We start from the raw sequence: 14,938 nt of genomic DNA, 5'->3' as shown, positions 1-14,938 counted from the left end.
GATGTAATAATTTATTTAAAAAAGAAAAAGAAAATTTAAAATAAATTGACATATAAGATTTAAAAAAAAATACTGTTTTATACTTTTATTTATATTTTTTAGCTGTCTTACCTTTCAAAATCCCTTACAATAATTTATAGAATTTAATGTTTGTTTTAGAGTTTTTAATAATTTTAGATAATTCAAAACAGTTGTGATTTTGAGTATAAGATTTCAAATTTAAAAATTTATTTTATTCTGGAATTTACAAAATTGTGAAGAAAAGACCCCATCTAACCCCGTCTAACTGTAGAATATGGGTTAGTAACTTTTGAATCTAAATGAATATATTACATTTTTACCAAAAAATTGGAATTTTTATAGTTTATACTGTGTTATTTTTCCTCATAACTTTTCATTTTGAGATCTCAATAAATTATGAAGTACAAAACGAAGAGTATAAGTTGTCATTTTATGTACCCAGATTATGCCGGATTGATACCAAAACTAATTATATATGTAAATAAAAATATTGTATTTGATATTCTGACAAATCAGCAGTTGCGTTGTACATCGCGAAAGTTGCAGGCTACCATAAAGAGTTCTTTCTGTCTATTCCATATCTTTTAATTGCAAATTACTGTAACTTATTAGAACCATTTTAAAAAACTTTTTGAAAATTTCAATTTATTCAATCAAGAAAAATTAATATCACTAATTCGATTCAAAATGAAACCCAATAAAAAAAAATTACTAATTAAAGTAAAAACTAATTTAACGCATTTTAAGAAATTTACTTAATAAAAACTTGATTGATGATTGTAAACAAAATAATGTAAATTACCGAATTACTTTTTATTCTTTATTCGTTATAATATTAAAATTAATATACGGACAACATTGCTCTTCAAAAATAAATGTATTATTATATGGCCAAATAGTTAAATAAAACCATATTTACTATTTGAAAATATTTTATAAAATTTGTTTGATTGCCGAATTCCAGATATCTATAATCCTGTATTGTAAATTTTTAAATTCATGTACATAAGTGTATGCATCTGTTCATCCTGAGATTTTTAGAAATTCACTAAAAGTGGTTTAAAAACTAAAACTTATTAAAATTATTTTTTACTTATTTATTGTATTTGTTAAATAATATTATTTTTTCTGATAAATATAGATAATTTCTATAGAATATAATAAAATTACTTTATATATTTTTAATTCTTATCAAATACATTTATAAAGAGACCTTAAATTACTAAACATAATATATAATACACAATTTTGTGGGTTTAACATTTTTAGTAAAATATAATAATTATTTAAACAAAAGAGAAGGATCTTAAAATAGAAAAAAAAAATAATTCACTTTTCAAAAAATATTTTAACATTCGTTTTTTTAATTTATTTCTTTTTCCTGTCTTGTCCACATTTTGGACAAAACCATTTTCCTTTCGGTTTAGTGGTTAGGCCAACACATGCAAAATGAAACCATTCAATGGGACACTAAAATTTAAAAAAATTAAAATATTTGATTTCGGAATGTATCCTAATTAATCATAGTTAAATATTTCTTACATCTGGATTATCACACCCAATCATTTCACCATATGATACTTGATGACATAGACAGTATGTGGGTTCATTTGGATCAACTGGCATATCCAATACATCACTTGGATGTGTTGCTGGTAAATGACTTGTTTCTTGTGCTATTTCTTCGCCTTCAGTATTTTTCTGTTATAAAAATTACACAAAATATATACTTTTTTAAGGCAAACTTTAAAATACAAATTCATTTACTTTTGAAAACGATTTAAAATTCGGTAGATTAATAAGAAATCATTATAACTAAGTATAATTAAGTATGTATATATTTTTTTTCATGAGTTTCGAATAATATATGAAATAAACTTCTTATTTGACTACCGAAATATTACATAAAAAATGAAAGCTTAATAAATATTGAAAAGCGATTGAAAATAAAAACAATATGCGAATTATTTTGGTGTGTCTTTTATGAAAATGAATCAAATGCAAATGCAAATTAAGATGAAAATTTTTACATGCCTTTTCTGATTACCATCAAAAATTATCATATTTTTGTTTTCATATTTTGTATTAAAAAAGCGTTATTACATAAATACCTGTATTTTCAACTGAATAACAATAAAAATATTAAAGTACATCTTTTTAATTTTTTTTTTATATTTCAAATTATCATACTTTCAAAATAACTAATACGAAAAATTTCGTATTCTTGTTTAAAAACAACTTTAAAATTATTTAAAAAACAAAAACGGAATCGAAAAATATTTGAAAATTTGTAGAATCCAAAAAATAAAATATAAAAATCTATATTATATAAAATAAATCATTTTTTTTAAAATCGAAATTGAAAATCGAATTAATTAATAAAAATAAACATGTATGAATGAAATGATTTTAATGGAATTTACCTTTTGACCTTTACGACCAGTTGTTTCTTTTTCTTGATTTACCTTCTGCTTTTTATTTTTAGTTGAATTTTTATCTTGTTTCTCTTTGATTGCATTTGCTTCTTCATCCGATGAACCACCAGCTGTACGTCTTTTTTTACCAATACTTTTAACATCTTTAACTTTTTTACGACCTTCTAAAAGAATAAAAATTTAAAAAAAAAATCGTTTGATGAACTTATTTTATATGTAATTACTCTTTGCAATTGTCTCTTCAGATTTACTACGTGTGGACATCGCTTTATCTTGAATTTCACCTTCAAATCTAGCTAAATCTGAATCTAATTTTCTAATATGCTTATCAACTAATTCATAAGTTTGTATTGCTAATTGAACTTTATCATCACCATATTCTTTTGCTTTATTAAATAATTCTTGTATTTCACGTAATTTTTCTTTACGTACTTCCTCTGTTAATGATTCTTTATTATGAATTTGGGCTTTCATAAATTCTTTGGCTTTTTCATCAATTTTTTTCATTTCATTTTGTGCTCTTGCGTCTAAATCACGCATTAATTTAAAATTGCGTTGTAATTCATTGGGAAGTGATTCCAGACCTAAACAAAAAAAAAAAAGAAAAAAACAACAAAAATTAAAGATTACAAGATGGAACTTTTTTTTAGATTTTTCTTTTGTTATTTTAATTATGAAGTTACACTGTCTTATGGATGAAAATTAATGAATTTATTTTGACGATAGGCGTTTTTTTTTATAATTTATTAATTTATGTAGGTACGTTTTATTTTCTTGTGTAGAATAGATACTGAAAAGTTTAATTAACCCACTCCAAATCCTTAAACTTTTTTTTTGTTTTCCAAACCAATAAACCAACTTACCTTGATATAAGGCGGTGTAGTTTATACTCATTTTTCTCTATATATAATAAATATGTATGTATGTAAATATATTTGTAAATGTATATGTAGAAATAGAAATTTTCACAAATATTATTGTACTTTCAATTAGAATTTATATTGAAAAATATGAAAAATTTTCACTTCACATATTCATTCTTTTGGAAATTTTCAACAATTTCAAATTCAATAATGAAAAAATTAGAGAGGAAATATTTTTAATCAAAACCAGATTTAGTATACGAACTGAATAATGAATTGCATTTTTATAAAGTATCGCTTGCTTGCTCGTTGGTATTAAACTAACTTTTTATATGTATCTATAAAACTTTCTATACTCCTACAGAAGATAGAAGTCAATCCAGTTCCTTTTCGTTTTTCTTTTTATTTTTTTTCTTTTGTGAATTTCACAGCTGATCTAGTAGGTATACAGTATTTTTATTTATTTATTTGTTTCGGCAATTTGTTTTCTTTTTTTCAAAAAACTAATTGTTTTACAATTTTCTAGATGTGTTGATTTAATTCGAAGCAAATTACATTATTTTTACAAAGTCACTTCACTCTATAAGAACTAGTAATGTTCATATTACTTTTTCATATATACAATACAATGCTCTAAATTTTATTCTTATGAAAATTTTTGGAAGAATTCAACTTAAGAATAAATATATGAGCTAAGTGTTAACTACAAAAAATACTTACCATCCAAGTAATGTTCTAGATAAACAATTGAAGCCATATTTTCCCTCCTTTATTAGTTTTTGGTCAAAATTATGTTAAAACTTTGGTGTAGATATTGAAATGAATGTGAAATAATAATTATAAACTACAATTTATTTGAATATTTGAAACAGCTATATTTTTTGGACAGTAAGTAAATTTTTTTTTTTTTGGTAAATGATCGATCTCTTAAAAATAAGAAAACAAAAAAATTTCGTTTAAAATTAATAAAATAAAAATATTACGATTGTCAATTGGTACTAAAATAATGACATCACAATATGTCAAATTCCATAAAACATTGACACGCAAACAAAAAAGTGTATAGTGACATCTATTAGCAAATACTGATAAATTAACATGTGTAGTTTGTAAATGAAACAGTGGGGGTTTTCGTTTATGTACGCTGCGACGAAAGTTCTACATTAGAACTAAAATTTCTAAATTGCATCGTTAAACAGTATGCAAAAACTTTAGCTAAGTTTTTTTTGTTTTTTTTGCGCAGTCTACAAATTCTGAAACTTCTAAATAATCAGTTGTTCGAAAGTAACAGAAAATATATTGTTTATGAAATTGTATACCAATACCCTTCGCCTTTTAATTCATTGCAAAATAAGGAAATTGATTTGAAGACTTAAAGAAAACTTAGTCTAATAACCTTTTCAATATCTGAATCTGCTATTTTGAAATTAAAATTTTTTTTTCTAACATTTCTTTATTTCAGATTGAATTTCCGAATGCACTTTCTTGCAGTCAGTAATTTCCGAACGATTTATATTTTCAGTGTATGTAGTGAAAATTTTCGAAGGTACTACAAAGTAGAACTATTCTAGCACTGAATGAACGAAAACCCCCAGTCTTTTAATATATGAATAAACCATAACCTTAGCTTTTTGGAATAACCCTTTTTCCTCCTAAAATTGTTTTTTTTAAATGTCAATTTAATAAAAAAAAAAAAGAAATTTCAAACATTATAATTAAATGCCAAAACAAACAAATAAACAATTCCAAAACTATCTACCGGAAAAAATAACGTAACTACACAGTTCATTCACGCATTTGTTCGAGATAATGTAGTTGTGCTCAGCTTTAACTACTCATGAGCAAATGGAATAAAACGAAAATGATATGTAATTGCTTACAGATGTAGATATATGTCACATAAGTAGTTATGCACATATGGAAGTTTTTATTAGGTTCCTTCATGGAAGTGGAATCGCAGTCGTAGCACACTTATCATATAACGAATAACAAGTTTTTCTCTCTAAGCTTCATTATTCATCTTTTGCAAAACTGAGAATGCATTCATATTAAAAAAAAATAATTTTATCGCACGTAAAAGAGAGTATGTTTTTTCAATATTTGTAATAAATTATTGTTTTTCATTATCTGGAAAATGAAGCAATATTCTTCATTATAATTATTAATGTCTTCAAAATAATGAACAAACAAAAAAAAATATCGGAAGAAAATAAAATATTACACATTTACATTTTATTACAGGAAGAATCAGGTGTGATTTGGGCTTTTAAAAAATGTATAAATATGAATGTAAAATTTTTCTACTAATAAACAATTGAGATGGTCAATTGAGAGCTGTCAAAAATATATTAAATATTTCTTGTTTTAGGGTTTTGATTAATTTTAAATCAAATATTTAACTTCAAAATATTTTTTGTATAACCATCTTTCTGTGAATATATTTTACATTGTAACGTAAAAAGTATTCTTTTTAACGTTTTAACTTTTTACATTTTACGTTAAATTACGAATTGTCGTATAAGAACAAAATTTTGATTACGCATGATGATGTATACAACTGTCAATTTGTTTAATGTGCAAACTTACTATTATTTTTTTAGAAAAATATTTTTAGAACTAAAAAACTTAACATAATATTATTGCCGGTTTATATGACGTTTAATATTTATTGTTTTCTGTTCTACTTTTTGTTTTTTTTATACAATCTTAATAAACAAATGCACATTTAATTGATTTTATTGATTGAAATTAATAAAAATTAATTTTTTGAGTGTCTAACTCAGATAATTGTTTGTTGTTCTTCGTATATAAATAGTCATTAAACTTGAATTTACTAGTTCGGAAGCAATTTAAGCAAATAAAATATATTAAGGTGATGCTAGATAACCTTTGTGAAAATTATCAAAGTGAAACAAATTTATTTTTGTTTTAGTATCATACAGATTTTTTATTTATTTAGAAAAATTTGCATTTTTATTTCAGTTGGACTTTAAAAGTAGTGCTGTGCTGCCATTAATTGAATTCGGATACTGGAAAAATTGACATGAATTTAAATCAAAAATTTCTTATATGCTTATTAATACTAGGTATTTTTGGTTTTATTTCTGGAAATTCGTCATCATTTTCGTGCCATAATGCATCCGATAATAGTTCATGCACTTCTCTGGAAGAACAAGCCAAAAAATATTTGATAGATTTAAATCCCAAATTATTGGAAAAACGGAATGAGGAGTATGAATGCAAATATCAATATAACATTAATGTAACGGAAGAGAATCAGAAAAAAATGAACGATGTAATAACAAAAAACGCTCAATTTTTTAAAGATATCGCAGAGGATATTTTACTACAAAAATTCAATGAAGCCAAAGGTGAATGGACAAGTCGACAAATTAAACGTTTATCAAAATTAGGATATAATGCGTTGCCAGAAAATGAATATAACCAGCTCTTAAGTGCCATAAGTAGAATGCAAACTAATTATGCTAAAGTTAAGGTATGCGAATATAATAATCCTGATAATTGCGGGTTGTCTCTCGAACCAGATATTGAATACAAAGTTCGAAAAAGTAGAGACCCTGAGGAATTGAAATATTATTGGAAAACCTTTTATGATAAGGCAGGTACACCAGTTAAAAATGATTTTCTCAAATATATTGAAATTAGTAGAAAGGCTGCGAAACTGAATAGTAAGTATAGAACCATATAGCATATAATGTTGCATATGTTTTATTTGTTTTTGTATCATGAATAGATTTTACATCTATGGCAGAAGATTGGATTGACGAATATGAAGATGAAGATTTTGAAAAAAATTTAGAAGAAGCTTACAATTCAATTTTACCCCTTTATAAACAAATTCACGCCTATGTACGTTATAGACTTCGAAAATATTATGGAGCAGAAATAGTTTCTGACAAAGGAAATTTGCCTATACATATATTAGGTAATTTATGGGGACAAACTTGGCATCCAATTATTGATCTGTTAACCCCGTATCCTGACAAACCATTTTTTGATGTTACTGATGAGTTAATAGAGCAGGGTTATACGCCTGTCAAAATTTTTGAAATGGGAGATGATTTTTTCCAGTCGATCAATATGAAAAAATTGCCAGAGTAAGTAATAACCAATTCACAAAAGGGGATGAAAAAATGCATCTTTTATTATATAATAGTTTGTCTCTTTTTGTAAAAATTGGATAAGCACATAAATATAGTTAGAATAAATTCAAAATTTAGTTCGACTGCTTTTATAGTGGCTTTTGGGAGAAAAGTGTCCTGGAGAAGCCATCAGATGGTAGAAACATTATCTGTCACGCAAGTGCTTGGGATTTCTTTAAAATTGATGACGTTCGTATAAAACAATGTACGAAAGTTAATATGGAACATTTATATATTGCACATCATGAATTAGGACATATTCAGTATTATTTACAATATCAATACCAGCCTGAGCCATTTAGAGGAGCACCCAATCCAGGTTTTCATGAAGCCGTAGGAGATGTTATTGCTCTGTCCGTGTCAACTCCAAAACATTTAACAAAAATTGGTCTTCTCAAAAATTTTAAATACGATGAAGAAAGTCGAATCAATGAGTTATTTGTAACGGTAAGATTATGAGGTAATTTGTAACGGTAATATTTGGTATCAATTTATTAATAGGCATTGAAGAAAGTCGTGTTTCTGCCTTTCGCTTATACTTTGGACAAATATCGTTATGCCGTTTTTAGAAACGAGGTGCATGAAAATGAATTAAACTGTGAATTTTGGAAAATGCGTTCGAAGTTTGGTGGTATTGAACCACCAGTTGAAAGATCTGAGAATGATTTTGATCCAACAGCAAAATATCACCTTGACGCTGACGTTGAATATTTAAGGTCTGAATAAACATAAATGTATGTAATTATACGTTTTTCGAAATCTAAAGAAAATTTTTTCAGATATTTTGCAGCTCATATTTTTCAATTTCAATTCCACAAAACTCTGTGTGAAAAATCTGGTCAATATGTTAAAGGAGATTCTGAATTAACATTAGATAATTGTGATATATATGGCAGTAAAGAAGCTGGAAATGCTTTTAAGTACATTCTTTATTTCAATAAGAATATTTTTATGTAATGATCAAAAAATGTATTATCTTTCAGGTCCATGTTAGAACTTGGTGCTTCAAAACATTGGAAAGATGCTCTTGAAATAATGTCAGGTGAGCGAAGTATGACAGCCTCTGCTATACTCGAATATTTTGAGCCACTTCAAAAATGGCTTGAAACCGAAAATGCAAAAATGAATATCCCAATTGGATGGGAAATCACTGATAGTAAGTTATTATTTTTTTTATACATATACATATGCACATATATTATGATTATATTATGTATACTTAATTGCTCATGTTTATTTTACAGAGTGTAAATGAACTATCAACATTTGTACCTATGTATTTCTATGACAAAAAGAAAGAAAACGAGAAAATTCAGAAATAAATATGACAAATTAGATTTAATGTTAATGTAATCTAGTACAGGTTTCTAGTAATTTTTGATAATCTTAAATCTGTGCCAAGAATTTATGATACTCTTTTATTATTGTTTTTTACAAAAGAAAACGCAGAGAAGAAAAGAAAGAAGTAAAACCATACAATGACAAATTAAAATAAGAAAAAAAACTGTTTAAATTTGAATAAAAAATTTTTAGGTTGGTACCTAAACACTTAATGCGATTGTACCTTAAAACTTCTTTACAAATACCCTAAAAATTATTGCTTCGAGATTATTGGCAGTTGAAAAAAAGTGAACTTTTAAAGGACAGAGGTTGATTTGCACAAAATCTCTCAAATGTGAAATTTTTTTTCATAAAGTTTTTTTAAAATCTTTTTGAAGATTCTTTAATAGTCTAGGACAGTTATTCCCAAGATGGTCTATATCCCAAGTCCTCCCAGGAGTCGATGAAAGTCTGCAAGTGGTCTAAGTGGACGAAAAAGAAAAAGTGAGAGCTTATGAATTGAAAATAAGGGAAAATGCCAAAAAATTTCGAAAATTCCAAAATCTGTATAATTGATAAAGTAATAAATTTCAAACCAAGAAAAAGAGGGAAATCTCAAACCAAGAAAAAGTAGCTGGACGTCATTAACCGAGGAGATTTGAGATTAAATCTTATTAAATGTCGAATTTTGATATCAAACCATCAAGTTCATTCCTCCCATTAAATGAATTTATTTTTTGTTTAGTTTTGTTCACTTTTAAATGTAATGTTAATCTAAAAAAATTTTTAGCATTATAAGTACCTTAACTACGTTACTGTTAGAAATTTAAATCTTTTAAATAAAATAGCAGAGGGTTTAGCTAAAACTGGAAAACCTGACAAAGGATCTACGAGAGAGAAATGTTTGAGAGCCTCTGGTCTAGACCTGCATTATTCCTCAACTTTAAAATATTCAAATTCAACGTTAAAACAAAATACGGAAAATTTAAATTTCTTTCAAACCACGTGACATACATATTTATTTAGGTTCTATCTGGGATAAAACTTCAAAAAACTTTAAAAACAAGAAACAGTCATTTCTCGCAAAAAGAAAAAAAATTTCTCATTTAAAAAAAAAATAAACCAGACGGAAAACTTGTAAAAGCCTTTAAAAATTTTATAAATATATGATTAACGTCAAAATTTTAAAGTTATAATATGAACAAATTATTTTTTGTTATACCAAAAATTTGATTTCGGATTATAAAAATGTGAAACTTAGAAAAAACCATTTGTAAATCCATTTTGTTTATTTTATTTTATTTTAAATTTAAAAGTTTTGAAAAAAAAAATGATTGTTGATGAAAATTTTTTTTTTTTTAAATAAAACTTTCAAACATAACCAAGAAAAATATCTGTTTCGACAGCTGTAAGATTTAAAAAGTTTTCAAAACACTTAATTTTTTACATAAAACTTTAAAAACCTTTGAATATTGAGAAAATGAAAACGTCATACTTTTCTCTCATTTTTGTTCAAAAAGTATTAACGCAGAGGCTTTGCCTGCAAAAACTTTATAAAGTTTTTGAAAGTTTTAAAAACTTTCTTATACCGGACAGACCTTATATGTCGAGTAATTCATATTTTTTAATAGAAAAGAGTAAAGACCCAAGTTTCTCTTTTTTGATATTATTTTTCTGTCAGCAGTGATAAAGACCCAAGTATTTGTTTTTTAATATATATTTTTCTGTCAGCTGTGGAAAGACTCAGGTTTCTCGTTCTTACAAAATTTCGTTTTTGATTGTCGTCAAGTCACATTTGTACACAGCTAAATTGATGCTATTCTACTTAATAATGCTCCATCTCTTATTTAAAAGTGTCATTTTACTTTGACATTACTAAATTATTTTTATGTCAGGTTAGCCGCGATTTCAAATAAGAAAAGATTATCTTCTTAATTAATTTAAGATTTCTTTAAATCTATAAAATTAAAGCCTCAGTAATTTTTAATTCAAAAGATTATCCAAAAATTGGTTAAGCTATAGCTCTTTTAATTTTCATGCATACGAAACATTCAAAGATTAAAGAAGAAATTTTAATTTTCAACTATGTATGTGTAGCTTATTGTAGAAGTCCTAAATAATGTTATCCCGCAAATCTGAAGAAACAGTGTATTCTATTACAGAAATGCAGGAAAATCATAAGATTTGGGAAAATTTATGCCGATTTTGTGGTGCCAAATGTTTTAAGGCTCATGATACACCGTTAGATAAAAATATTTTAGATGTTATTGAAAAATTATTTTCTCTTTCGGTAACACCTTTCATTATGTGTACAATACGAAATTACTCTACATAATACTTATTTCACAGGCTGAAAATTTCATCATTTTTAAAGTGTGTATTGATTGTTTTTCATTTATAGAATTAATTACCAATTTTTATAACCAAGTCAAAAATGTTTCCCAAATAATTGAAAAAGAAAATTTATGTGAATATACACACGAAAAAACCAATAAGGACCAGTCTGAAATAGATGAGGATATAAGTGAATCTATTATGATAAAGTTATTCAATGAGATTGTTAATGAAGATAACACGAACGATGCTCAAATATGTGATAATAAATCAGAAAACGCATCAGTTAATTTTGTACCTGAAGATTTAAATACGGAAAATAAAAAACCAAACCATTTAAACAAAACACGTAAGTGCTCTCGTTCTTTTAAAAAGAAATATGAAATATGTGAATTATGTGGGAAAAAATTTCTAAATGGTAAAAAATTGAATGAGCATCAGAAATTTCATTTCTCTGAAAATGAGTTTATTCCTGATGGTCGGAAAATGTCAAATAATTTTCAAGATAATCCAAAAGTAAAGAAGAAATATGAATGTCAAATTTGTGGTAAAATATTTTCAAGTAACGTATCTTTGGAAGAACATAGAAAATTGCATTTACCTGTTGAAGAAAAACATTCATCCTTCCAATGCCCGCATTGTGATATGACATATCCAAAAGTAGATTCAATGCTGTTTCATATACAGAGTAAACATTCAGTAGAAAAATCATTCGTATGTAAATTTTGCAATAAAGAATTCGCTTCTCGTAACAATTTGTACGGACATCAAAGATACAGTCATGATGAAAACGATGAAAAACCATGCCCAATTTGTCAAAAAAAATTTACACCTTTTAGAATGATGGTAAATTTTTATTTTGTCTGAAGTATATTGTTTATGCTTATTTTTTTTATTGATCTTTGTCTTTTATATTTTAGAAACATTTAAAAAATCATCGAGAAGCAAATTTATTATGCACTATTTGTGGAGATTTATTGAAATCCAAATATAATCTCAAGCGACATATGCTAATTCATTCTGAAACTAAAGCCTATAAATGTAATTACTGTGAAAAAGACTTTAGACTTCGTGAAACACTCAAATTACATATGATAACCCACACAAAACTTAAACCATTTTGGTGTAGATTTTGCAGTTCCACTTTTGTTCAATTATCAAGTTGTAAGGAACATGAAAAAAAGAGGCATCCAAAAGAATATCAAAAAAAAATTAAAGATAATAAAACTTATTGTTCTGAGGTTGTTGTAAAATTACCAACTCTTAAAGAATTATACGAAATGTTAGAAAAATTAATACGAGAAGAAGAACAAGATTTCGAAGATTAAAATTTATCAATCAAGTTAATTTTTCGTGGTCGTTATCAACCATTAAGGAAAAATATTGAAGGGAAAGTGTAAGAACAAAAAAACCAATTTTGTGAAAAATTGGTAAAACATTTTTTTAAATATTTCACACAATAAAACAAAATTGTGTGTAAAATGGAAATTTCAAAACTTCTTAAAGCTATTGTTAAAATTTGGAAAACAGTATTTTTTTTTGCCACTTTATTTGAAATAGTAGATGACAAGAAGATAGGATTTGAATTTAAATAGAATATTTTAATATACAGTATAATTTAGTTTGATAACCAAAACTCAAGGGTATAATTAATTTTGTTATCATGTTGTTGGTGGCCTGTCATCATTTGACCAAGTTTTCCTTTTTTGCTTTTAGTAGTTTGTCTGTAAAAAAATAAAAATTATAGACGATTTCAAAATTAAATTTCATATATCTACATTGTGTCCTTTTCTATAAATTTTTTTAGATACGTGTTTAGTAGCAAACTTCAGAATAAAGTAAGATATATATGATTGGGTTAGAAAATGTATAGTATAATTGTGGATTTGCAAAATATGTTCTACATATTATTTTTTTTTTAATATAAAAATGTAAGAAAACTTAGTGAAGTATTTTAAAGAACATGGACTTTGTTTGATTGTCTTGTTTTATAAAATTATAGAATTGGTAATTGATTAAATTTAAAATTGAATTATAATTAGAATTGATACAATTTCAAATTTTTCACATGTTATATATGAAATTCTGCAGGAGACCGCTAAATGTTTTGCTGTGAAGTATTTATTATTTATTTGACATTAACAAGCTCTTAACTTTAGAATATAAATTAACTTATTTGGATTATTCCTTTCTTTTCTATGCATTTGAACTTTGAAAAGTTTTATTTTATAAAAAAAATATTTGATAAAATGATAAATATTGGTTTAAATATTATTTGAATAGATATTTATGTGAAACAATTTAATTTTTTATACTTTTACATAAAATATAAATATAAAATAAATTAAATTTTTATAGAAGCAGAAAAATGTATATATATATATATATATATATATATATATATATATATATAGTTAATTTGAAGTGCTAATTGGAAAAAATGTGTTCAAAAAAATTATGAACTATTTAACATGCACATAATATGTGCATATAAAAAAATTTCTAACAGGTTACATGTAAGTGGTAGATTGAGTGAGTAGTAGATGCAGCTAATATTTTACAGATGTTAGTTGTTACGTATTATTGAATTTAAAGATAAAAAAATTTAGTTTTTAATATTGGAATTTTTTATAAATGCGTAGTAATATTCTAAATCAGTATGAATTAACTTATTATAAGAATATTTGAAAATTTCTCATTACTTCAAAAGAAAACCATTTTAAATTACGAGTATACTATAGTTTATCATATCAGTAAATATGAAAAAATATGGTATATTCCTACCTAAATTAAATGTTGTATATGTATTGCAAAAATTCCACAGAATAATGGAATCGCTATGGTTCAATCTCATATATCTGACTTTTTCATTTTTTTTATACCTATGCATAACAAGTTTGACTTACCCAATTTCACGAAAAAAGATATAGAATAAAACAAATATTGCAATATTCATTGTACAAGTTCATTGAACAAAATCAGGAATCAATAATTTTATTATGAAAATATAATCCTAATAAAAGAAGAAAAGAAGAGAAGGTGAAAAAAAGAATAAATAAAAGTAAAGAAGGAAAACAAAAAAATGAAATTACTTTTATCTGTTTTATAAGTTTTTAATACAACAAGAATCGTACATTATCAGAATTCCAGGATCAAGTCTTCAAATTATAAAATGAAATAAATTTATAGATATATCTAATGAATAATGATGTACTTATATTATATGTACATACGTATATCATATTTATTCCATGATTAAATTTAAATGTGAACTGTGTACCTCAGTTATATACGCGATTGGCATAATTTGCCGGTCATTCCGTTTTCAACCTTTTATTTTTTGTTTATTTTTATTATTTCCAAGCCTTTATTTATCAAAACAATCTCAACAAAATTTAGAAATTCATTCAAACATTCTAAAGCATTTACATCCATGTACATTTAATATAATATGTACGTATGTAATCTATTTTAATAAGTATATACATACATGTAATATAGTTAAATCAAACAGCTATATAAGAATAGTATCAAGATCAAGAATAGGAGATACAATCAAAGTTCTATTTGATTTCAATTCTATTCAAAATAATTTTTATATATCTATATCTTTTCATCTTAAATAGGTACATACATATATAATGTATGAAATGTCGTATGTCATCGCATTCTATACAACATTATTAATGGTAATGAAATTAAAATCACGATCTGTAAAAATTTATTTCGTCTATATTAGGTACATAACTCAATTTCATTTTAGTTTCATAAATAAAAGAAATTTACTTTTTATTTTATGATG

At 25.1% G+C, this 14,938-nt stretch overlaps 3 protein-coding genes across 8 annotated transcripts; 2 read left to right on the top strand and 1 right to left on the bottom strand.

Moving 5' to 3' along the window:
• Window positions 1-1,242: 1,242 nt before the first annotated feature.
• On the bottom strand, window positions 1,243-4,266 carry LOC129606107 (inhibitor of growth protein 4). 5 transcript variants are annotated; one of them, XM_055516214.1, is made up of 5 exons: window positions 4,040-4,266; window positions 2,681-3,040; window positions 2,445-2,620; window positions 1,564-1,722; window positions 1,243-1,491 (listed from the first exon to the last, which is right to left on the bottom strand). In XM_055516214.1, exons 1-5 carry the CDS (start codon window positions 4,074-4,076, stop codon window positions 1,390-1,392), a joined length of 834 nt encoding a protein of 277 aa, XP_055372189.1. In that variant the 5' UTR covers window positions 4,077-4,266; the 3' UTR covers window positions 1,243-1,389. The 5 variants fall into 5 exon arrangements, with proteins under 5 accessions (XP_055372189.1, XP_055372190.1, XP_055372192.1 ...); XM_055516215.1 differs by having other exon boundaries at window positions 2,445-2,617; XM_055516217.1 differs by having other exon boundaries at window positions 2,487-2,620; window positions 4,040-4,264.
• Window positions 4,267-6,067: 1,801 nt separating this feature from the next.
• LOC129606157 (angiotensin-converting enzyme-like) lies at window positions 6,068-9,021 on the top strand. The gene is made up of 8 exons (XM_055516292.1): window positions 6,068-6,191; window positions 6,302-7,008; window positions 7,074-7,437; window positions 7,578-7,929; window positions 7,984-8,198; window positions 8,262-8,402; window positions 8,466-8,638; window positions 8,727-9,021. Exons 2-8 carry the CDS (start codon window positions 6,363-6,365, stop codon window positions 8,735-8,737), a joined length of 1,902 nt encoding a protein of 633 aa, XP_055372267.1. The 5' UTR covers window positions 6,068-6,191; window positions 6,302-6,362; the 3' UTR covers window positions 8,738-9,021.
• Window positions 9,022-10,725: 1,704 nt separating this feature from the next.
• Window positions 10,726-13,277, top strand: LOC129606160 (zinc finger protein OZF-like). Of its 2 annotated transcripts, XM_055516295.1 has the most exons (4): window positions 10,726-10,889; window positions 10,965-11,092; window positions 11,152-11,982; window positions 12,057-13,277. In XM_055516295.1, the coding sequence occupies exons 2-4, from the start codon at window positions 10,967-10,969 to the stop codon at window positions 12,462-12,464; spliced, it is 1,365 nt and encodes a 454-aa protein (XP_055372270.1). In that variant the 5' UTR covers window positions 10,726-10,889; window positions 10,965-10,966; the 3' UTR covers window positions 12,465-13,277. The 2 variants fall into 2 exon arrangements, with proteins under 2 accessions (XP_055372270.1, XP_055372269.1); XM_055516294.1 differs by having other exon boundaries at window positions 10,726-11,092.
• The last annotated feature ends 1,661 nt before the right edge of the window (window positions 13,278-14,938 follow it).

Source organism: Condylostylus longicornis, unplaced genomic scaffold (genome assembly GCF_029603195.1).
Source record: "Condylostylus longicornis isolate FDR11 unplaced genomic scaffold, ASM2960319v2 ptg000017l, whole genome shotgun sequence".
Taxonomy (NCBI): domain Eukaryota; kingdom Metazoa; phylum Arthropoda; class Insecta; order Diptera; family Dolichopodidae; genus Condylostylus; species Condylostylus longicornis.
Note: the sequence above shows the minus strand (reverse complement) of the source record. Positions and strands in the feature narration are given on the sequence as shown.